Here is a 23252-nt window from a genome sequence, read left to right as displayed (position 1 = left end):
GTGGTGAGCCTGTGGAATTCATTACCACAGGAAGTAGTTGATACCAAAATATTGAATGTATTCAAGAAGCAGCTAGATACAGCACTTCAGGCAAATGGGAGCAAAGGTTACGGGATGAAAGCAGGATTAGGCTCCTGAGTTGGACAATCAGCCGTAATCATGATGAATGGCGGAGCAGCATCGAATGGCGTCCTCCTGCTCCTATCTTCTGTATTTCTATGAAACATGCTGTTGAAGCTTTGCATCTTGCACGGCGTCTGGACAGATTCGCAAGAATATCAAACCTCATCTATACTTCATGATCCTGTTTGCAAATGACAGGGCCCTGTGTATGTTTCCAGCACACACAACTGAGCAATACCTTGAGCCCAACTGATAATCTTAAATTGGTTGTTAGTGTGATTCTGAGCGCAGTCTAAATTACTTAGCAAGTGTTGTCCAATCACAGCACTACTGGAAGTTATGTTCTGAGCGATGGAGCATGGACTGAGTTTAATTAGTACTGCTTCTGTCATGAATAACCGAAGAGAAATGATTGACCCGTCAGTGGGATTTACAGTTAAGTATCTGTCATCATACTGGCACTGAAATTCATATATCACATGGCTCATTTGTGTGATAGGTAAATCTTTATTTTGGGTGCCAAAAGTTGGCACAGTTGTAAATGCCCCATTGTCCATTCTGGATACATTTCCTTTCAAAATCATAAGGTTTTAGTGGTGTTAGATGCAGTGATATTGTGCTGTTCTATTACTGTTCCCAGCGTGTTGCTAAGTATCTGTTTAATAGAGTTCTGGGCAACAACTGATTCAATTTCAGAAGATTAATTTGTCGAGAAGAATGAACTGGGGCAGTGTGTTTGTATGATAGGGTTAGCTTTAGGGTTATACAGCTCCTCTAAGTATTGCCAGAACAGAGCAAGTGAGTTGGAGGTTGGGTCCCTGCTAAGTGGGATCTTTAAAAGATTTGGACAGTAAACTTCTGAGTTTGACTCGGATTCCATTTCAAAATATGCAGCCTCAGAACCAACATGGATACGTGTGAGAAGCTGCCTAAAGCAATATCTGTGTCCTTAAACTTCCCCAGAAGGATCCAACTCTGGTCAGATTATATTCCGAGAAGTTTTATCACTGAACCTACAACTGTGTTGCCCAGTCAAACAACCTGTTACTGTCATAGGGAGTAGGAGCAGGTGTAGGCTATTCAGTCCATCAGCCGTGGCTCAGGGGCTTGCACTGCTGTCTCACTGAACCAGGGACCTGTGTTCGATTCCACCCTCTGGTGACTGTCTGTGAGGAGTTTGCACATTCTCCCCTTGTCTGTGTGGATTTCCTCCGGGTGCTCCAGCTTCCTTCCACAGTCCAAAGATGTGCAGGTTAGGTCAGGCTGTAGAAATTACCCATAGTGTCCAGGGATGTGTAGGCTAGGTGGGTTTGATGTGGGAAATGCAGGTTTGTAGGGCAGGGGTTGTGGGATACTCTTCAGAGGGTTGATTGCAGCCCATCATTCTGGTGCTGGCTGTCTGAAATAATTAGTTCCTGCAATTTTTGCCATTTCCTTGAAAGCTGCCCGTCCCATGATGCAACAATTTAATTCTTAAATACACCAAATGTTTTGGCTCCTTTTGCCCTTCCTGTATCAGCTCCTAATTTTGAAGATATCCCCTTTCCACTGACCCCAGGACAGATTTCAACAGATAATTCCAAACATCATTGAATCCTTACAGTGTGGAAGCAGGCCAGGCAGCCCATTGCGTCCGCTCTGATCCTCTGAAATTCATCCCACCCAGGCCTACCCCCCAACCTGTTCTGTAATCCTGCGTTTTCCATGGCTACCCACCTAACTTGCACATCCCTGGACGCTGTAGCGCAATTTAGTACGGCCAATCCTCCCTAACCTGCACATCTTTGGACTTTTGGACGAACCTTGACCACCCAGAAGAAACCCCATGCAGACATGGGGAGAATGTACAAACTCCACACAGACAGACACCAAAGGGTGGGAGTGAACCTGGGTCTCTGGTGCTGTGAGGTAGCAGTGCGAACCACTGAGCCAGCGTGCTGCCCAAACAAATGGATTAGGCGTAGGGATAGGCCATTCTGCCCTCCGGAACTGCTTTGCTGTTCAATTTGACCGCTAAGACCTTAAAAGTATGACACTGCTGATCTGTTTGTGGCCTTCTCTCCAATTTTCCTACCTACCTCTGATAACCTTTGACCCTCTGTCTTATTAAGTATTCATAAAAGTATTGATTGAACCCGTATCTGGGGAGGAATGTTCCACAGACTTGGCTCTATTGAGCAAGAAAACAAAAATCACCCCATCTCCGTCTACAATGAAAGACCCTCGACAAGCTGCCTGAGAGACTTCCAGTTAGGTCATGCCTCCTTTTTTAAATCCTCCTAGCCGTGCTGTTGTTTCGGGGCTGCTGTTTTAAATGCCCACACTCCGAGCTGTAGCTGAGCCAAGATAGATGGCTGCTGGAATTTTCTGTAAGTGAGTGCTTTAAGAGCGTTAGAATTGATCAACCGTACCAAGCAACTGCTGATAAAATACTGGCCAGTGATTCCACCTTTGCTAGCTCAGTGTGTGAGTGTATGACAGACTTCATTAACTCATGGTTTAGTTCCTTCTGGTGTCAGTAATTCTTCTTGCTGTTTATGTAAGAAGCTAGGCTGCTGTGCCACACTCAGCCCTGCAGAGAAGATGTGTTCAGGCATTGGCGCACTTGCCAATTTGGCCTGGAGTCCCTCTGCATGGTCCTGTAGGAATGCACTGGCCTAGTGGTATTATTGCTAGAGTATTAATCCAGAGGTCCAGGTAATGTTCTGGGGACCTGGTTGAAATCCCACTATGGCAATAGTGAACTTTGCATCCAATAAAAATCTAGAATTAAGAGTCTAATGATGACCATGAAACCATGGTGGCTCGGCAGTTAGCACTGCGGCCTCTCAGTGCCAGGGACCCAGGTTCAATCCCACCCTCGGGTGACTGTCTGTCTGTGTGGAGTTTGCACATTCTCCCCGTGTCTGCGTGGATTAGGCGGGGTCAATACGGGGATGGGAGGGGTAGGGATTTGTGGATCTGGGTGGGATACGCTTTAGAGGATCAGTGGGTACTTGATGGCTGAATGGCCTCTCTTTGCGCTGTAGGGATACTATGATTTCATGGAACAGGCAAATCAATACTGTTTCAAAATCTAGTAACAGGAAAGAGAGTAAAGAAACAGTCTGGGATCTGACTTCAGGTACAGCAGGGAATGGCAAAACTATCAAAAGTGTGTAATGAAACTGGAAGAGCGAAACAATAAGCAAGAAATAAAAGCATGTATTTTTTTTATTATTCATTCAAAAGATGAGGGCATTGCTGGCTAGGCCTATTTGTTGCACATCCCTAATTAGCCAGAGGGCACTTAAGAGCCAACTGTATTGCTGTGGGTCTGGAGTCTCATATAGAACAGACCAGGTAAGATTGGCAATTTCCTTCCCTAAAGGACATTAGTGAGGGACAGGTTACAGTGTTTGATCAGAATAACAGTTCAATATACAAAAGCATGGAGTGTGAGGAGTAAATTTACTGGCCTGCGGGCACAAACTCAAATTGGGGATTAAGAAATTGCAGCCATCACTGAGATATGGCTGCAGGATGGTCTGGGATTGGGAGCTAAATGTACATCGGGTTATCACAGCTACAGGACAGACAGGGAAAATGGTGGAGGAGGTGGAATGGCCTTACTGATTTGAACCAGTGTGGAGCGAGGTTATGATGAGGCTAAGGCATTCAGAGGAGACTGTATGGGTGGAACTGAGCAACAGTATGAAGTGCTGGATTGTATAAAGGCAGAAATTAGGCAAGTGCATCGCAAAGCAAGAATACTTTTAATGGGGGATTTTAACTTTAACCTAGATTGGGAGAGCCAGGCCAGCGCCTGTCAGAAAGGTAGTGAATTTCTGGAGTCTGTCTGATTGGATTTTGATTTATTGTTGTCACATGTACCGTGCTACAGTGAAAAGTGTTGTTTTGCATGCTATACAGGCAGATTGCACCGTACAAAGTGCTTCATGGTAGCACAGCAGGGTGAGAATACAGTGTTACAGCTGCAGAGAAGGCACAGATAGAGGGAGATCAGAATTAACATTTGAGAGGTTCATTCAGAAGTCTGCTAACCATGGGGAAAGAGCTATTCTTGAATGTATTGGTACGTGTTTTCAAACTTTTGTATCTTCTGCCCAATGGAAGACGATGAAAGAGAGTATAACGGGCTTGGGAGTGTCTTTGATTATGTTGGCTGCTTTCCCAAGGCACGGTAAGTATAGATGGAGTCAATGGATGGAAGACTGGTTTGTGTGATGGACTGGGCTGTGTTCACAACTCTCTAGTTTCTTGCAATCTTGAGAAGAGTAGTTACCATACCATTGCCATGATGTTTCCAAACAGATGCACAGTAGAAAGCATCCTATAAAAATTGGTTGGAGTCCTTGTAGGCATGCTGAATTTCCTTAGCCTCCTGAGGAAGTAGAGGCAATGTTGTGCTTTCTAGACCGTAGCATCGGTGTGGTGCACCAGGTTGCTGGTGATCTTTACTGCTAGGAACTTGACGCTCTCCATCTCAGCACCATTGATGCAGACAGGGGCGTGTCGTCCACTCCACTTCCTGAAGTCAATGACCAGCTCCTTCATTTTGCTGACGCATGTCCTGGAAACAACAAGGAGACAAGCAATATTGGATTTATTAATGAGCTAAATTTAATTAGTAATCTAATTGCGCAAGAACATTGATCAAAAGTAATGCTCAGAACATGATAGAGTTCAGTGTCGCATTTGAAAGTGAAAAGTGTGCACCAGTCCACTAGTGTTTTAGATTTAGAGAAGCCCAATTTTAATGAGATGAGACGGAGACTGTCGACAGTAAATTGGGAAAACCTGCTACTGGGTAGAACAACTGAAGAACAGTGCGAGGATGTTTAAAGAGACATTTAACACTAGTACAAAACCAATTCATACACCCGAATTGCAAAAGCTGTACATTACAGGAGAAAAAAGGTATGTACGAGTAAAGGGGACAGCAGAAAACTAAAAGAAAGGACTTACAAAATGCAAAACAAAAACAGCACAGACCCTGCTGAATGGGGAAGCAGCCAGTAAGAACTACTAGAAAGGATTATAGAAGGAAATTTGCCAGGGATATCAATCGGTCAGAAGAAATGTTACAGTTACATAGAGGGAAAGGGGATGGTCAGGAGCAATGATGACCCATGAAAGACTAATTGTGCGGATATGATCAATGACTATGGGGAAATAGCTGACATGACTCAGTATTTATAGTAAAAAAGGAAGATAGCTTACTGGAATAACCAAGGAAACTAATTTTGGATTGGGAACAATGACTGAATAAAATTAATCAAAGTAAAGCATGAATAATAAGGAAATTAATGGAATTAAAGAGTGTTAAATCCCTGGGACCTGATGGTTTCTGTCCGAGGGTGTCAAAGGAAGTCAGGGAGCGCATTGTAGACATCCTCGCTGTAATAGAACATAGAACATAGAACAGTACAGCACAGAACAGGCCCTTCAGCCCACGATGTTGTGCCGACCATCTTTCGGAGTCCCCCAGATACAGCAGTCATCCCTCTGGATTGGAAAATTGTACATGTCACTCTACTTTTTAAGAACAGTGAAAGAAAGAAAACATCATTTTACAGAGCAGAACATTGCAAAGCACTTAGCCTAACACCTGTGATGGGAAACCTGTTGGAGTTTATAATCAAGGATGGCAGTAACTGAACACGTTTGAAATTTTCAGCCAGTCAGGGAAAGCCAGCATGGGTTTATAACAGATTTGTAAGGCCCATGACCTACCTAATGTAGTTTTCAAAGAGGTGACCAAGGTAGTGGTCAGGGAAATGTCTGTGGTTCTTGTTTATGTGGATTTCCAGATGGCAATTGATAATGCCCCCACAGAAGAGACTATTAACTGAGATGGAAGCCCACGGAACTGAAGGAAAATTAGTGTCATGGCTGGGAGATTGGTTGAAGGGTAGGTGACAGAAAGTATGGATAATGGGTAGATTCTCAAATTGGCAGGATGTGACCAGTGGTGTCCCACAAGGATCAGAGTTAGGGCCTCAATTATTTATATTATTTATTAACAACTTAGATAATGACATTGAAAGTCATATCTCCAAGTTTGCTAGCAACACAAAGTAAGGTGGCACTTTAGGCAGTGTTGATGATTGTATAAAATTTCAAAGGGATGTCAATAGACCAAGTGAATGGGCAAACTATGACAGATGGAGTTCAATGTGAGCAAGTGTGAGGCTATCTGTTTTGGACCAAGAAAGAATAGATTAGAGCACTTTGTGGATGGTATGCCACAGGGACTCAGTGGTTAGTCTCACAGCACCAGGGCCACAGGTTCCATTCCACCCATGGGTGACAGGTCTGTGTGGAATTTGCACATTCTCCCTGTGTCTGTTCCTCCCACAATCCAAATATGTGCAGGTTACGTGGATTAGCCATGGGAAATGTAAGTTTACAGGGATAGAGTAGTGGGATGAGTCTGAGTGGGATGCTGTCAGGACAGTCGGCATGGACTTGATGGGCTGAATGGCCTGTTTCCACACTGTAGGGATGCTACAAAACACATGTTGAAGTTAAACAGAGTGAATGTCCAACAAGACTAAAGGGATTCAGGTGCTTAGATCTTTTAAAATGTCATAACCAGGTCTAGAAATGACTCAAAAGCTAGTGCAATGCTGGATTTTTTATATCGAGAGGACAAGGATGCAGAAGTCATGGTGCAGTTAATCAAAACTCTGGTTAGAGCCCACTTGCAAAACTGTGAGCGGATCTGGGTACCACACTTTAGCAAGGATATATTGGCCTTGGAGGGAGTACAATGTAGGTTTGCAAGAATTGATACCTGGACTTCAGGGGTTAAGTCATAAAAAGAGATTATACAAATTAGACCAGTTTCTCTGGAATTTAGGAGGATAAAGGGGTGATCTGACTGAAGTATTCAGGATATTAACTAGAAAAGACAGGAGAGGAAAATGTCAAACTATTTCCACTGGTTGGGAATTGTAGGGGGTGTAGTCTGAGAATGACGGCCAGACAATTCAGGAGAGATGTTAGGAAGCATTTCTACACACAAAAGACTGGAGAGTTTTGGAGTTGTCTTCCACCGAAGGCAATGGAAGCTGGATCAGTTGTTGATTTTAAATCTGAGGAGGAGAAAGTATTGCAAAGCAAAGATATTAGGGCAGGTTTATGGAGCTAGGCCACAGATCAGCCACGATGTCAATGAATGGTGGGCTAGGTTTGCTGGGCTGAACAGCTTCCTCCTGTTCCCATGTTTTTGAACTGCTGCCATCATGGAGTGAAAGAACAGTTCTATTGGAGGGGGAGCTGTAGGAATTTTGACCCAATGGCCCAATTTTGACCGTGTGTGTCTGCAATCAGGCTTTCAAAAGAAGAGCTTATGTTGCTGGTGGATGTAGAAATGAGGGGTGGAGTCCATACTAAAGTGTGGATTATGCCTCGGCCAAGTTAACAGGACCTCCGAATCTGAATGGAATGTATTGCATGCAGAGTACCGGTTTGGTTTTGTTTGGAGAACTTCCACTTGTTTGGGTTGAATGCACCCAGTGGTTTCCTGGTGAAGCCGCCTTTCATCGATGCAGAGTGCTTTCCATCCTGTGACTATATTACAGTGCAATCAAGACCAGGCCATTAACTGGGCCCTTCAAAGTGAAAGTAAACAACATGTATTGTGTGGGACGCCTACCTCATTTCCACAGCAAACATACACTGGCTAAATAATAACTCACTTAAATTGCAGTTCCCAAACAGCAGGATTCGAAATCCCTCACCGCCAGTTTCCTGAGGTCTTTCCAAAGACCACTTTTCAAACACTGAATGTTTCAGCCCTGAGAAAGGCCAGTTACTCCTGGTTTATGAGGAATCCATTGCCGGTGAGACAGAAGGCCAGGGGCTCTGGTCCTGCTGCAGGGTCTTGGCTGAGAGTCAGGAGCGCCTTCCTTCAGAACACACTTTCTGTGGGTGCGAAGGTCACCATTAATGGAGACTAACTTTCAGTTCCACATTTATTAAGTGAATTCAAATCACACAATAGAATCATGGAGATGTACAGCATGAAAACAGACACTTCGGTCCAACTCATCCATGCCAACTGGATATCCTAAATTAATCTAGTCCCATTTGCCAACATTAGGCCCATAGCCCTCTAAGCACATCCTACTCCTATACCCATCCAGATGCCCTTTAAATGTTGTAATTGTACCAGCCTCCACCCCTTCCTCTGGCAGCTCATTCCATACACACTCCACCCTCTGTGTGAAAAAGTTGCCCCTTAGGTCCCTTTTAAATCTTTCCCCTCTCACCTTAAACCTTTGCCCTCTAGTTTTGGATTCCCCCACCTGTGATAAAGACCTTGACTATTCACCCTATCCGTGCCCCTCATGAGTTAATAAACCTCTATAAGATCTCCCTTTAGCCTCCAATATCCCAGGGAAAATAGCCCCAGCCTATTCAGCCTCACCCTGTAGCTCGAACCCTCCAATCCTAGCAACATCTTTTTTGCACCCTTTCAAGTTCAATAACATCTTTCCTACAGTTGGGAGACCAGTGTAAAAGTTCGATTACTGTGGTGGGATCTGAACCCAGGTAACTTTGACCTTCATTCTGGGCCTCTGGATAGATATTCCCATAACATTCTCACTAACCAGCACTAACTAGCCTTGAAGCCTTCCTGACCTGCACAGCTCTCTCAGACAGCAGGGGAGAGCAGCAGTGACCAAGCAGGGAAGTGGGCAGCTTTTAAATATACCAGGGAAGAAAATATCTCTCTCTTTTTATTTTATTCTATTCATGGGATGAGGGCATCGCTGGCTAGGGCAGCATTTATTGCCCATTCCTAATTGCCCAGAGGGCAGTTAAGAGTCAACCACATTGCTGTGGGTCTGGAGTCACATGTAAGCCCTAACTCGGACTGTGGATACAGTTGACTCCTAGAAAGCCTTTCAGTTGAGGGCAACAAATATCCTTCAGTGGTGCCCATGTCCTGTCAAAGAACAAAGAAAGAAAAATGAAATTTGAAAACTGCTGAAGAAACTCAGCAGATCTGGCAGCAACGCTGGAGAGAGAAACAGAGTTGTGGGTCCAGAATGACTCCAAGAAAGCTTTTAGTTAACCAATCTTGTCTGTGATGAGGACATTGTGGTGGGCCTTAACAGATGTGAAGGAAAAATAAATTGCATTTGTTTAGCACCATCCCAAATCCTTAGCCAAGAAGGTACACTCAAACTGTGGTCATGCAGTGAGCAGGACAGATAATTTATATTTGAATTAGAATCCCTACAGTGTGGAAACAGGCCCTTTGGCCCAACATGGGCACACTGACCCTCAGAGTATCCCACCCAGACCCATTCCCCCTATAATCCACCTAAGCGACACACCCTGAACACTATGAGTAATTTAGCATGGCCAATCCACCTAACCTGCACATCTTTGGACTGTGGGAGGAAACCAGAGCACCTGGAGGAAACCCATGCAGATGTGGGGAGAACATGCAAACTCCACACAGACAGACACCCCCGGCTGGAATTGAACCTGGGCTGCTGGTGCTGTGAGATTGCAGTGCTAACCACTGAGCCACCGTGCTTCCCCTCTTAGCACATCCCCACAAATCGCAGGTAGTGAGTTTTTGTGACATGGGAAGGGCTGGCTGGTGGTGATATATACTCTAATGGACTCCAGTGGCATCTCCCTCCTTCTTCTTCAGAATCCACAAGATTTTTTTCAAAAAATGAGGTAGCCACTGTCACATTTGATGTAACAAAGTGTGGAGCTGGATGAACACAGCAGGCCAAGCAGCATCAGAGGAGCAGGAAAGCTGACGTTTTGGGCCTAGACATTTTCTGATGAAGGGCCTAGGCTCGAAACGTCAGCTTTTGTGCTCCTGAGATGCTGCTTGGTTTGCTGTGTTCATCCAGCTCTACACCTTATTACCTTGGATTCTCCAGCATCTGCAGTTCCCATTATCTCTGGTCTCATTTGATGTCTTTGCTGAATGCGGCAGGGCAGCAGTCCCTCAGTACTGCCCTGACAATGTCCACGTGGTTATGGCGACCCATTCTCTGGAGTGGGACTTGAACCCCTGACCTTCCTGTGCAGGTAGAGAGCCGCTCATTGCAGCATTAGCTGACATCACAAGCCACATGTAGGTTTGTGAAAGACTAGGTGTCCCTGGTCAGGAGGCAGAAGTGTGGCACACTATATTTTCATTGTTCTCCACAGCTGGAGGCTGTTCTTCAAGCCCATCTTTGAGTGTCAAGTGGGAAAGGTGATGGTCTAGTGGTATTATCACTACAGTATTAATCCAGGTATTATTCCAGGAATGTGAGTTCAAATCTTGCCTTGGAATTTGGAATTAAGACCATACCTGACATTGTCAATGGGTTCACTCATATCTTTTAGGGAAGGAAATGGCTGTCCTTATATTACATGTGACTCCAGACCCACAGCAATGCAGCTGACTCTTAACTGGTGGCTGGGCAATAAATGCTGGCCGAGCTGAGGTGTATACGTTCTGTGAATGAATAAAAATGAAATTTCTTGTCAATCCTGATTAAAAGAAATAGAAGCCGACAGTAATACTTTCATTTAATGGGATTGTTCCAACAAATGCGTTGGTGCTTTGATGTGACGTGGAATGGAGAACAAGGAAGTATTGTTGGAGTTGAATAATTCTGTGCGGTCTTTGTCACCTGACAGGGTTGGGGGCAGGCTGTATAGGTGTTGGGATAAGATTGTTTTAGCCAGCTTCTCTCAAATAGGAGCAAGTGTTGTCAACTTTGTGCCCCTGGGGGTTTCATCACATGATGTCTTATTGCCAACTTATCCATAACCCCTACTCTCCCATCATTGATCACCTCATGTGTCCATTGCTATGGCACCCAGTCTTCCCGCACTAATCAGAAAGTACATCCATAATGCTTGTTACTTGATTGGCTGAACCTTGATAGTAGTCATCGTTTTTACCAGACAAAGATAAACAAAGAGGATTGGAAGTGTGACGATGCTGTGGCTTTAAGAGGTGTATTTTGTCCTGGTTTCTTTTAACAGAGAGATTGAACAAGAATGGCCAAGAGGCTTGTGGTGATATGAACAGCCTTTGTGATACCTTAAGGATTTTTTAAAAAGTTGGAACAATAGAAGCAGCCTGGATGGGTGTGGCCAACTGTCACAGACCAGGATTTATAGGTTTTGCTTTTAGCTTTTCGATTCAGCAAAAGCTGTTGTAGTTTTGAACAAATAGAAGCTGTTTTCCCTCTCTCTCAGTTACATCTAGGAGCTAGGATTTCTCTTCCTACGGTGGGCGATGCATGTGAGAAAATCTGATTTCTGAATTTACTTTTTTTTTGCTAAAGGGTGTGTTTGTGGGATGTTACTCTATTGATTAGATTAGATTCCACACTGTGTGGAAACAGGCCCTTCAGCCCAACAAGTCCACACCGCCCCTTGAAGCATCCCACCCAGACCCATCACCCGGAACACTATGGGCAATTTAGCATGGCCAATCCACCTACCCTGCACATTTTCCAATAGAGTTGCTCTAAGTTCTGCTTTCTTGTTGTATTTTATCTATAGCATTCGAATGAATTGTGTTTTGCTTGATGTTGAGTAGTTTGACCAGTTGTATTGTATCTGGAACACATCTGCCTTTAAAATAAGAAATAGTTAGGGTCTGGGTCACCTTCTTCAAATACTTTGAGGGGGCCTGGCCTGGTCCGTAATGGGAGAGGACCCACGGTTTGCCCCTGTTGGGGAACTAGACTTCAGTGAAATCTGCTGTACTCTCAGTCAAACCAAATGGGGTGAAAGCTGGACAATTGCTTGAGGGAGAAAAGATTAAAAGGGTTTGCTGCTGCGGTTAGATGATGAACGGTGTGGGAGGTTGGTGTGGAGTGTAACACTGCAATGGATCAGTTGGGCTGAATACGTCGCTGTAGCACATGTGGTGGCCATTCAGCTGTCTTGTCTGCGCTGCCTCTCTACTAGAGCAGATTGGCTCGTTTCAATTCCCTGCCTTTTCTCCATCGCTCTGCCATTTATTTTCTTGTTGGCTAATTCTCAAGCTCTTGTTTAAAGCTTTGATTAAATCTACTTCCACCGCACACTCTCGGCTTGGACAGTCCAGATCCTAACTGATGGTGTATTAAAACAAAGTTTCCTCGTGTTGTGTTTTGTTTTAAAGTGGTCTATTGCTGTGCTGTAAATTTTCTGTAATTAACTGAATTGTGCTGCACAAAGTTAGGATTTCAATGTTAGGTGTAACGCTGTAGATAGAGCCCTACTTAAAAAGGGAACCAAATAAAAACTGAAAGAACTGCAGATGTTCGGTTTTTATTTAGGATTTAACTCACTGCCACATCTCTTCTGCCCACGAAGTTCTGCTCCTCTCCCCAATAGGATTTCCAATCTTTTTCCTTGTCCGCCGTCATTAATTTCATTGTCGCTCCTGTTGTTTGACCGGGATTTTGCTAAAGCTTGTTTCTACAGCCAGGTCACATTTCTTAGTGACTGCCTCAGGCCCAGATTCAGCACCACACCGATTCCAACTCAGGTTTTATCTCTTGTGCTTTCTGCCCATTCAGGATCATAGGTATCTCCGTGACACTCAAAGCTCTCTGAGCAAGGGTCACCAGACCCGAAACGTTAACTCTGATTTCCCTCCACAGATGCTGCCAGACCTGCTGAGCTTTTCCAGCAACTTTCCTTTCAAAAGTTATTGTTGAAAGGGAGCCAACCTTGTCGCAGACTCCTATTTTTAAAAACCTTTTTGTCTCTTGTCTGTGTTCCCTGTAGATGGCCTCCGCAAATGACACCAAGCAAGTGCAGAAGGATGCCGCAGACCAGAACTTTGACTATATGTTCAAATTGCTGATCATCGGCAACAGCAGTGTGGGCAAGACCTCATTTCTGTTTCGATATGCAGATGACTCCTTCACGTCTGCCTTTGTCAGTACAGTCGGCATTGACTTCAAAGTGAAAACTGTCTACAGAAACGAAAAGAGGGTGAAGCTGCAAATTTGGGTATGTTCTGTTTGAAGTTTGAGCCGACGTGTTTCACACACTGATACTGTTTTGTTGAATTCGGCAGCGACAGACTTACGTTAAAACTCGGTGCAAGTCTGCAATTTATGGCAAGCATCAGTTTCCATCTTTCCCATCTGAACCCTTTCTCTCTCTCCAGATGCTGAACCTCACCAGGGACGAACTCAGTTCTTTGTTGCTTTTGCAAATAAACCCATCATCAAATGAAGAACCCAACTTCTTAAAAAAAATTAAACACAGTTTTTCTAATGCTAGATGGATCGTGAACCTGGATCTCCTGGCCCAGAGATAGGGTGCTACCACTGTGCCTTTACAATTAATGATAAACTCTGCACTCCTGTCAATTTGACAGAAGAGGTGTACGGTTGCTTTAATTGAGAAGATTTGTAGGTCAGGTTGAGGTTCTGGATGTGAGTTTGCTCACAAGTGACAAATGGTGACGAAACGTCTGAAAACTAACCTTCCAGCTCAGCGAGCAAACTCACATCCAGGTTGCTTTAATATTGTATTTTTTTAAACTGCCTGTTCAAAAATGCTGTGACACACTTCTGAGACAGGTGGGACTTGAACTTGCACTTTCCAGCCCAGAGGCAGGGATGTTACCACTGCTCTACAAGCACTCCCCTTTTCAAAGTAGTTTAATCAACCTGTGCAAACATGTTCTAACACACCTCTAGAATGGGCAGGACTTTAACCCAGTGCTCCTGGTTCAGAGGCAGGGATGTTACAACTAAAACAGACCTCGGAACTCCATTCTTTAAACATGAAAGCATCATCAGCTCTGCATTTTTTTTGTGGTGACTTTTCTTTCTCAGATATTTATTAGAAATTTGCATTTCAGGAGGACTCTCTGTTTAAAACGGTGCCTGTCAGAGATTCTACATCTACTTGAGGGTAAAGGGAGCCCAATTTTAATATCTCAAAGTCAGTCAGCACTCCCTCAGTCTCTGGGAGTGTCACATTAGATTTTGTTTCTCTGATCTAAGAGTGGGGCTTGAAACAGTCAACACTGCATTCTGGGATTCAATGTATTCCAGTTATACTATTAAATTTGTATTCTGGAGGTCTGATCTATTGTTCCAGAGAGAAATTAAATTCAGAGAATTAATCTGTGATTAAACTTCAGTATTGACCACTGATTCCTGGAATCAATCAGATTATTGTAAAATACCATCTGGTTCATTGGTTTCCGTTTAAGGAAGGAAATCTGCCATCCTTATCTGGTCTGGCCTACACGTGATTAGCTCTTAACCGCCCTCTGCATCCAGCCAGTTGTATTTGAGAAGACAGCTCGCCAACATCTTCTCCAGGGTAATTAGGGACGAGCAATGAATTATGGCCCAGCCAATGACCCCCACCCCACCAAATCCCTGACATCCTGTGAATAAATGGAAGTGGGAGAGGAAAAGGGACATAGAGGGGGTTAGTACAGCTGTGGAGGTTTTAGGAAATCTTTATGCAAGTTGTACGGAGATTAGAATTAGTTTTCGTTGTCACGTGTACTGTTTTGTTGAATTCGGCAGCGACAGACTTACAATAAAATTCAGTGCAAGTCTGCAATTTATGGCAAGCATCACTTTCCATCTTTCCCATCTGAACCCTTTCTCCGTCCAGACGCTGAACCTCACCAGGGACGAACTCAGTTCTTTGTTGTTTTTGAAAATGAAACCAACACCAAATGAAGAACTCAACTTTTTAAAAAATTAAACACCGTTTTTTTAATGCTAGATGGATCTTGAACCTGGATCTCCTGGCCCAGAGATAGGGTGCTACCACTGTGCCTCAAGAGCACCTTTACAATCAATGATAAACACTGCACTCTTATCAATTTGACAGAAGAGGTGTATGGTTGCCTGTTCAAAAATCCTGAGACAGGTGGGACTTGAAGGAACAGGACAGGTGGGAACAAGAGTTTAGTGAAAAGTGTACCATGTCACCACACACGATACCACCTTAGGTACTAAAGTAGATTAGGTACAAAAATAGAGGAATAAAACATAAAACCGAAAGTTCCACATTCTAGTTCCTCACAGAATAAAGTAGGAAAATAAGAGGTTATTGAGGTAGTGGGGTTTGAAAACCATGATCTTTCTGTTGGTCAAAAGAAACTTGTTCCATGAAGACTACATTATCAAGTCCCATTTCTAAGGCATGTCTTTGTAGAATGAGATATGTTTAACACAGACTGTAAAATTGCAGCAAAGCTATTTTACAGCTGCAGTCGTGCCTGATGTTTGGTCCTGTGACAGTCTAGGCAACAATGCAGGGAGCCACTTGACTGTTTGCTCAGCTGGTGGGTCTTGCCAGAATCCTTGTGCGAAATGATCCAAGGGTGGGTGGGTTGGTGGGGGGGAGGGGTGCGGGGTGCTGTCACGTTCTGTGATTGCAACAGTCCTGCACTTGGCAGGAGTTACACTGCAGCCACGTGACTGCAGAAGGCACTCAAGTCTTTCAGGTGTTGGCAGTCTGGTGCGGCTGGAATCCAGGAAGTAACACCAGAGAATGTGCGGAGGCCCCATCCGTCCGCCCAAAAAAATCAACCTGCAATTATCCCTGTTGATGGGCGTGTGTGCAAAATCCGGGCTGAGTCACTTATTAAACACTTGTAAAGTTCAGTGTGTGCAGAGATAGGGAGGGGAGGTGGGTGATGGCTGTAACGCCTCAAGAACACTGAACAAAAATAGCCTGGCTCCTTAAAATGACAAGCTCGCTGGGGGAAATGAGATTGTTTTGCTGTGTATGTATTTTTTAAAAACTGATTTGTGACTCTCCTGTTCTCTGACTATCTGGCTGCGTGCCCAGTTGTCATTGGTAATAGCCCTCTACAAAGGACCAGCACTGGCAAATTGCAGTTTGTTCATTCATTCATTCATTCATTACCAGTGCTGATACAGCAAGGGAACTTAATCAAAAATATCCTGAAAGCAGTGACTTCAACTGCGGTTGGCCTGAAGGCTTAAACTTGTTGTTGTCAGGTTTTTGAGAAGTAACAGCTTTGAGATGAATTAAGTATTGTTGCTATGTGAACAGTTGAACCACAGTTAGAGAAGAGATGGATAAGAGTTCTGAATTCATTAAAAACAAGGAGGAGAGAGATAGTAGGAACTGCAGATGCTGGAGAAGGGTTTAGGCCCGAAAAGTCAGCCTTCCTGCTCCTCTGATGCTGCTTGGCCTGCTGTGTTTTTCCAGCTCTACACCTTGTTATCTTGGGCAGAGGGAGAAACTCAAGTTTGGAGTTACTGAGATTAACATGCACTATGCAGGGTGTTGAATGGACTCCCATTGAAAGATCCCTGGATTTGATCATGAACTGGTTTCAAAATTCACTTTGGTAAAGACTAGTTTTTGCTGTGTAAGTTTGGTGGAACATGTGATTTTTGTGATCAAAACTGCATTCTGAAGACTGCAGTCCTCAAATCTGCATGGTTTGTCTTCAGAGTTTTCAGTTGGAAGGCCTTTGTTGTGAGGATGAGCATGTTAGATTTCAGGGTGGCACAGTGGCTCAGCAATTAGTACTGCTGCCTTGCAGCACCTGGGACCTGCGTTCAGTTCCACCCTTGGGTGACCCTCTGTGTGGAGTTTGCATTCTCCCTGTGTCTGCGTGGGTTTCCTCTAGGTGCTCCAGTTTCCTCCCACAGCCTAAAGATGTGCAGGTTAGGTGGATTGGGCATGCTAAATTGCCCATACTGTGCCAGCTAGGTGGGTTAGCTATGGGACATGTTGGGCTAGAGGGATGGGGTGAATCTGGGTGGGATGATGTTTGGAGGATTGGTGTGGACTTGATGGGCTAAATGCCATGTTGTAGGGATTCTGTTCTATTTTGGAATGTATTCAATCTATTTGTGTTCACAACAGCACTGTGTATTAGGCGAGATAGTGATGTAGCAGTGATATCACTGAATTGGCAATCCAGAGAGCCAGGGGAATGCTGCGCACATGTGGCAGCCAGTAGAAATTAAAATTAATTAAACAAAACCAAAATCAGGTTACTGTCAATTGTCATACAAACATTTCTGGTTCACTCATGTCCTTTTTTTTTAAGGGAAGGAAATCAGCCATCTTGACCTGGCCTGGCCTACATGTGGCTCTAGAACCACAGCTAAGTGTTTGGCACTTAATTGGCCCTAAGGGCAACTAGGGAACGACATCAAATACTGCTGTCCTTGCCCATTGATGCATGAATTTCATGAACAAATATATGGGCAGCACGGTGGCTGAATGGTTAGCACTATTGTCTCACAGCACCGGGGACCTGGGTTCAATTCTACTGTTGGGTTATTGTCTGTATGGAGTGTGCACATTCTCGCCATGTCATGTGTGGGTTTTCACTGGGTTCTCTGGTTTCATTCAAAGTCCAAAGACGTGCAAGTTTGGTGGATTGGCCATGCTAAATTGCTTGTTATGTTTAGGGATGTATGGGTTAGCCATGGGAAATGCAGCGGTAGAGGGATGGGTCTGGGTGGGATGCCCTTCAGGAGTTTGTTGGGCTGAATGGCCTGTTTCGTCACTGTAGGGATTCTATGGAACATCCTGAAAACAAACAGATGCTGACATTATGGTATCATCTCTTTTATGAGCCATGATAACTTGCACTTATAGTACACCACCTGCACAGACTACTATACCATAGTAACCCTTTACTATTTTCTGACATTTTTAGACTTTTAAATTTAACCAACCTGTTCAACCCTGGTCTCGAACTTGGGCTTTCTTGCACAGAGGTAGGGTCACTATCACTGCACCACAAGAACACTCTATTCCAGAGGTGTTGATTTATTTTGAATGAAACTGTTCAGAGATGTTAGAACAAGCTTCGGGAGTAGTGGGGACTTGAACCAGGGACCAAGAGCTGACAATATTACAGCTGTACCACAACACCCTAATATTTGCTGAGGGAGTGATCTGAACACTGGGGAGAAATTCAGACCTTTGCTCCTGCTCTGATGTGCTGGAATATAGAGTGATTTTGAAGTGTTGAATTACCCAATCCCTGTTCATATTTCCTATTTCTTGACTTCAGCAAATTGATCAATAAAGTGCCGGCTGCTGAGTAAATGAGAGCCAGCTGCACACCAACAGTGTTTAATAACAACACTGATCTTAACAGTTTTAAAAATAGAAAATTGAGAGTGATCATGTGCTACCAGTCACTGACCCAAAATACACTGGGTGGAAACATTTCAGTATTTTAAAGTCTTGAATTAACCTTGCATCCTGTCATTTTTATTATTAATATTGTCATGTTTTGAGAACAGATTAGTCTCCTGGTTTGCAAAATATGGTAGCTGTCAAAGCAGAAACATATTTAAAGGAGTTTTGTGAATGTAAGAGTTACAGTGTATCCTACCCATTTCGCATGAGGGACCAGCATTAAAGAATAAGGGCTCGAATGAAGAGCTACACCAGAGTTCCCAAACTTGCAAAATCACTCTTGCCCGTGCATGGTACTAGGGTATGCAATGAATGAAAGACATTTTTATATAGCGCCTGCCATGATCGCAGGATGTCTTCCAATGCTGTCCAGCCAATGGAGTACTGTTGAAGTGCAGTCAGTGTTGTAATGCAGCAAACATGGCATCCAGTTTGTGCACAGCAAGCTCCCATGAACAGCAGTATGACAACAATCAGTTAATGTGTGATGGTTCATGTGATGTTGACGAGAGGAATAAATATTGGCCTGGATCCTGCAGAGAGCTGCCCTGCTATTCTTCCAAATAATGCTGAGAGATCAGTTACATTCATCCAACCAGCTCCATACCTGTGATGATTGATTGATTTATTTATTTATTAGAAGCATTCTTGCACAGAACTGAACATGTTTTCTTTCACCCATCACCAAATCGCCCCATGGTTTTATTTTGGTCTAATAACCACTATGAGTAAATCACTTGTGTTTGTCAACTGAATAATTTTATGTGCAAATGCAAACTGAGAAGAGGGAGGGGGGCCAAATCAAAATGGAGTCAGAAGGGATTGCTTTAATTTAACATTTCATCCCAAAGATGGACCGCCTGACTGTTCGGCACACCCACAGCGCAGTGCTAGAACATTCACCCTGTACTTGCTCTCATCTCTCTGAAGTGGGACCCTCACTCAGATGAGCGGGCTCAGAACTGAACCACTGCCAACATTTGCGGTGCTAGTCCAGCAGGAAAAGGAGTGAATGTGTAATCCGGTGAGATCTATAATAACGGGTGTTGATTTATTGACTTTGAGTAAAGTTCCAGTATTCATAAAATCTGAGAATTGCTCCAGTCCAGAAGGAGCATGTTTAGCCAGGAGGAAGGGAGAAACATTAACTCTGTTTTCTCCTCCATAGATGCTGCCAAATCTGCTGAGCTTTTCCAGCAAGTTTTTTTTTAATTCTTGATATTTAGCCAAGGCTGTCTACACTGTCAGCATTTAGACATTGTGCCTGCCTCCGGCCTTCTTCCTGTACCCCTGGCCAAATAATCAGACAATACCCTCTTGAATTATTTCTATGAACCCGCCTATGCCACACTTTCAGGCAGTGCATTCTAGACCCTCATGACCCGTTGCCTGAAAACATTTGTTTTTTATTTGCCTAACCTCGTGTTTGCTTCTTTTGTACTGCGATTTAAACCTGTGCCCTGATTCCCAATCCTTTTTTCAAGCAGGAACAGTTTCTCTCTATTCACTCTGCTCCTTTCATCGCTCCAGTGTAAACACTTCCAAATTCCGCAGCCAGTCCTGATAAGTGAAGTTCTGTACTCTTTTCCTAGTACCGAGAATAAAAAATTGCTGGAAATCTCAGCATCCACAGAGAGAGAGAGAGCAAGCTCACGTTTTGAGTCGACTCTAGATGAGTCTAACCTCAACATGAGCTTGTTCTCTCTCCACAGACGCTGCTTGACTCATTGTAACTTGCGACATTTTTTGTTCTCAGTACAGATCACAGCATCTGCAGTGACTTTCTCCTTCTTTCCCTTGCAGTCTGTCTTTTGGGTAGTGAGTGATCTGTCCTCGAGCCCTGTCATCTTGCTGTGGTCAATGTGTTGTGGGTAACCCACCCACTAGCATACTTTCCCCTTCTCTAAACGCTGGGCATTGGGTGGGGAGTGGAGAGGGGAACTGAGATCAGCAGTTCCACTTCTGTCACTCTCCGACATTAGCCAATATCACTTTCCACCTCCCTTCCCCACCCCATCCCTGCCTCTTCTGGGCCAGAAGATTGTGTGTTCAAAGACACAGTAGTGGGATTGTGCTTCTACATCGCAAATGAAACACAGTGCAGTCCTGAGAGTGCGCAGCCTGCCAGAAATTAAGTGATTCAGCTGTTAAAACCCAGGCTCTAACTGGCGGATGTGAAAAACCTAATGATGCTACTTCAAAAAACTTCAGAAAAGCTCTCGCATGACTTGTTGAATATTAATCTCTCAAACAGCTTTGTATAAACAGATATAGTTAGTCGTGTGTTTATGTGAGTTAACTGCCACATTTCTCACATTATAAAAGTGACCTCTAATGTACTTCATCGATTCCAAAGTGCTTTGGGATCATTGCAGGCCATAAGAGATGCAATAGGGTAGACTCTCAAATCTCAACACCCTGCTGTACTGTAACGCCCCCCCCCAAGCTAAGAGCTTCACTTTACTTTACAATATGTTTGTGCAAAGCCAGGCACGAGGTTACCTAGTAACAGAATAGATATCGGGTTAGTAACACATATCGCTTTCATTGGAGCAGTTTCCAAGCTTCTCCTGGGGTCAGTAACTGCTGTCTCACAGGTCAGTGGGCCAGAGCTGAAAGAGTAGGATGGATCATGGGAGCTGTACTATGCTGCAGTTACAGTTATTAACAAACACTCAATGTTAAGGGGTGTTCCAAAATAATTTAATGAATGTTGCCTTCCTCCTCTGGCACATACATTCAAAAACACAACGCTTAGACATGTTTTAGGTTGAAGATTCAAAGCATGAAATGCTTTAGTATTTAAATACAATCTTATCAGTGATTTATTAAAATGGCATTCTAACCAACAACACCTCAATGTTAACTTAACCCACCCAGCATTGGAACATGATTTGACATATTGGGCAGTATGGTGGCTCACTGGTTAGCACTGCTCCCTCACAGCGCCGGGGACCCAGGTTCCATTCCACCCTTGGGTGACTGTCTGTGTGGAGTTTGCACGTTCTCCCTGTGTCTGCATGGGTTTCCTCCAGGTGCTCCGGTTTCCTCCCAGAGTCCATCGATGTGTAGATTAGGTGGATTGGCTGTGCTAAATTGCCCGTAGTGTCCAGGGATGTACAGGCTATGTGGCCTAGCCATTATAAGTGTGAGATTACGGGGATAGGGTAGGGGCTGGGTCTGGGTGGGAAGCGCTTCAGAGGGTCGTGCAAAGGCAATGAACCAGACGATTCCATGGTATTCGTGGAAGTATTGTCACGTGACCACCTGTCTCACATTCCTGTCATTGGCTGTCCAACAGGTCCATCCAGCCATTGCCCAGCCCTCCCATGACCTATTTTAACCAAAAACTCTGATTCTTAACTGCCTGTTAGTTGGCCCTTTTACCACATGCCCGGGAGTTTTACAAGTGACAGCAGAATATTTTGGGGGGAGAAAAACCCACTACTACATTTTTGCCTCTGTGATTGTTCTCCTGGGAGTTGTTGAGATTCCAGGGTTAATCCTGGAAGATTGGCAATCACTAATCTACCATATGGGTTTGAATCAAAAGCCTGTCTTGCTAGGTCCGATTCATGCCATTTCCTTGACTTAGAGGGCCTGATACATCTCTACATTTTCCTTTCTGCCTGGTTAGGTTGAAAATAGGGCTCGCTATATCTGAAGAAAGACTTGTCAGAGTTGGATAGACCCTGATAGCAGCATAATTGGGAAAATACTAGGAAGGTAGAGACTGAAGTATTAGTAAACATTCATTATAGTCCCATTAGATTAGGATGTTTAAAACGTTTTCTGATTGAGGCATTTTGATGGGAATTGACTGAGTATCAAATGAATAAGTCTTCCTTGCGATGTGAGCTCAGAACAAGTTAAAGATACTTCTTCGTGGAAAGGTCACAGATCGAAGTTGAAGTTAAGATACAGATCAGCCATGAATGCTGGAATAGGCTCAGCGACCTGAAGATTTCTTCCTGTTTCTAAAGTTTCTGGCCAAATAGAACAGGATAACCCAGAATCCACAGGCAGCATCCAGCTGGTGTGTTCTGTACAACAGATGAAGACTCATGAAAGTAGGAATAGAGGGAAAGTGCAGGAAATTCTGACCATTCTGAGCAGTATTTCACAGTCCAATTTCTATGTACAAGAAGTTCCAATTATTTTTCTTCTGTTTTTCCAACACTTCATCCCAACCTCCCACCTTCCCCAAAAAAATGGAAAATTAGTCCAGCCTCTTTCAGAGCTATAATTAGACCAAGTGTGGTCTGTTCCAGTGAAATGGTACGAGAGCCTTCACACTGACATTTTAAGAATTTGCCCCCTCCCCCATTCCCATCCCAGCTTGCATTGCGTGTTGAAGGCTAGGCATCTCTGATGGACCTGTCTCTGGTGACCTTTTATGTTGGCCATCATGTATGAGACAAAGGGATTTGCAATGACCAATATTTAACCTTGGTGGGCTCGCCATCAGAGAGAGCCCAAACTGGATCTTGCTCAATGCCAATTGGTGCATGCTCCAGAGGGTCTCCATAGACTCCAACTCAACCCCACAACCCTCTGCCTGATCTGCTGCTGAAGTTCCGCTGTGACCTGTTTGTTTGAATTAGACCTGATCGGTGATTAAACCAGCATCTTCAGGTACCACGGAAACAACAGTTGTCACCAGAGCTTTTCTCATTCTGCTTTAGCAGCAGAAAATACTGCAAAAATTCAGCAGGTCTGGCAACATCTGTGGAGTGAGGAGCAATCAATGATTCGAATCTAAGATGTTGCGCTTGAAACATTAACTCTCTTTCTATCTCCACTGATCTCCCCCATTTGCTGAATTTTTTTGTGCACTTGGTCTTGGAGTTCCAACATTTGCAGCATCGTGCTTTTCGTTTGAGCCTGTCCCAGGGCTTGGTCCATTCCTAAGGAAAGCTGGTTCTGTTACTGATGTCGGTCGAGAATGCGAATACTCTAAACTG

The 23252-nt window shown here is 44.1% G+C and overlaps 1 protein-coding gene across 1 annotated transcript in view; it reads left to right on the top strand.

The window, feature by feature from the left end:
* rab3da (RAB3D, member RAS oncogene family, a) overlaps window positions 1–23252 on the top strand; it is a 62826-nt gene that overhangs the window by 17946 nt on the left and 21628 nt on the right. The window contains exon 3 of the mRNA XM_048521817.2: window positions 12889–13116. Coding sequence (XP_048377774.1) covers window positions 12889–13116 — 228 coding nt within the window. The remainder of the gene's footprint in view (window positions 1–12888; window positions 13117–23252) is intronic.

The sequence above is a fragment of the Stegostoma tigrinum genome, chromosome 35 (genome assembly GCF_030684315.1).
Source record: "Stegostoma tigrinum isolate sSteTig4 chromosome 35, sSteTig4.hap1, whole genome shotgun sequence".
Classification (NCBI taxonomy): Eukaryota; Metazoa; Chordata; class Chondrichthyes; order Orectolobiformes; family Stegostomatidae; genus Stegostoma; species Stegostoma tigrinum.
Note: the sequence above shows the minus strand (reverse complement) of the source record. Positions and strands in the feature narration are given on the sequence as shown.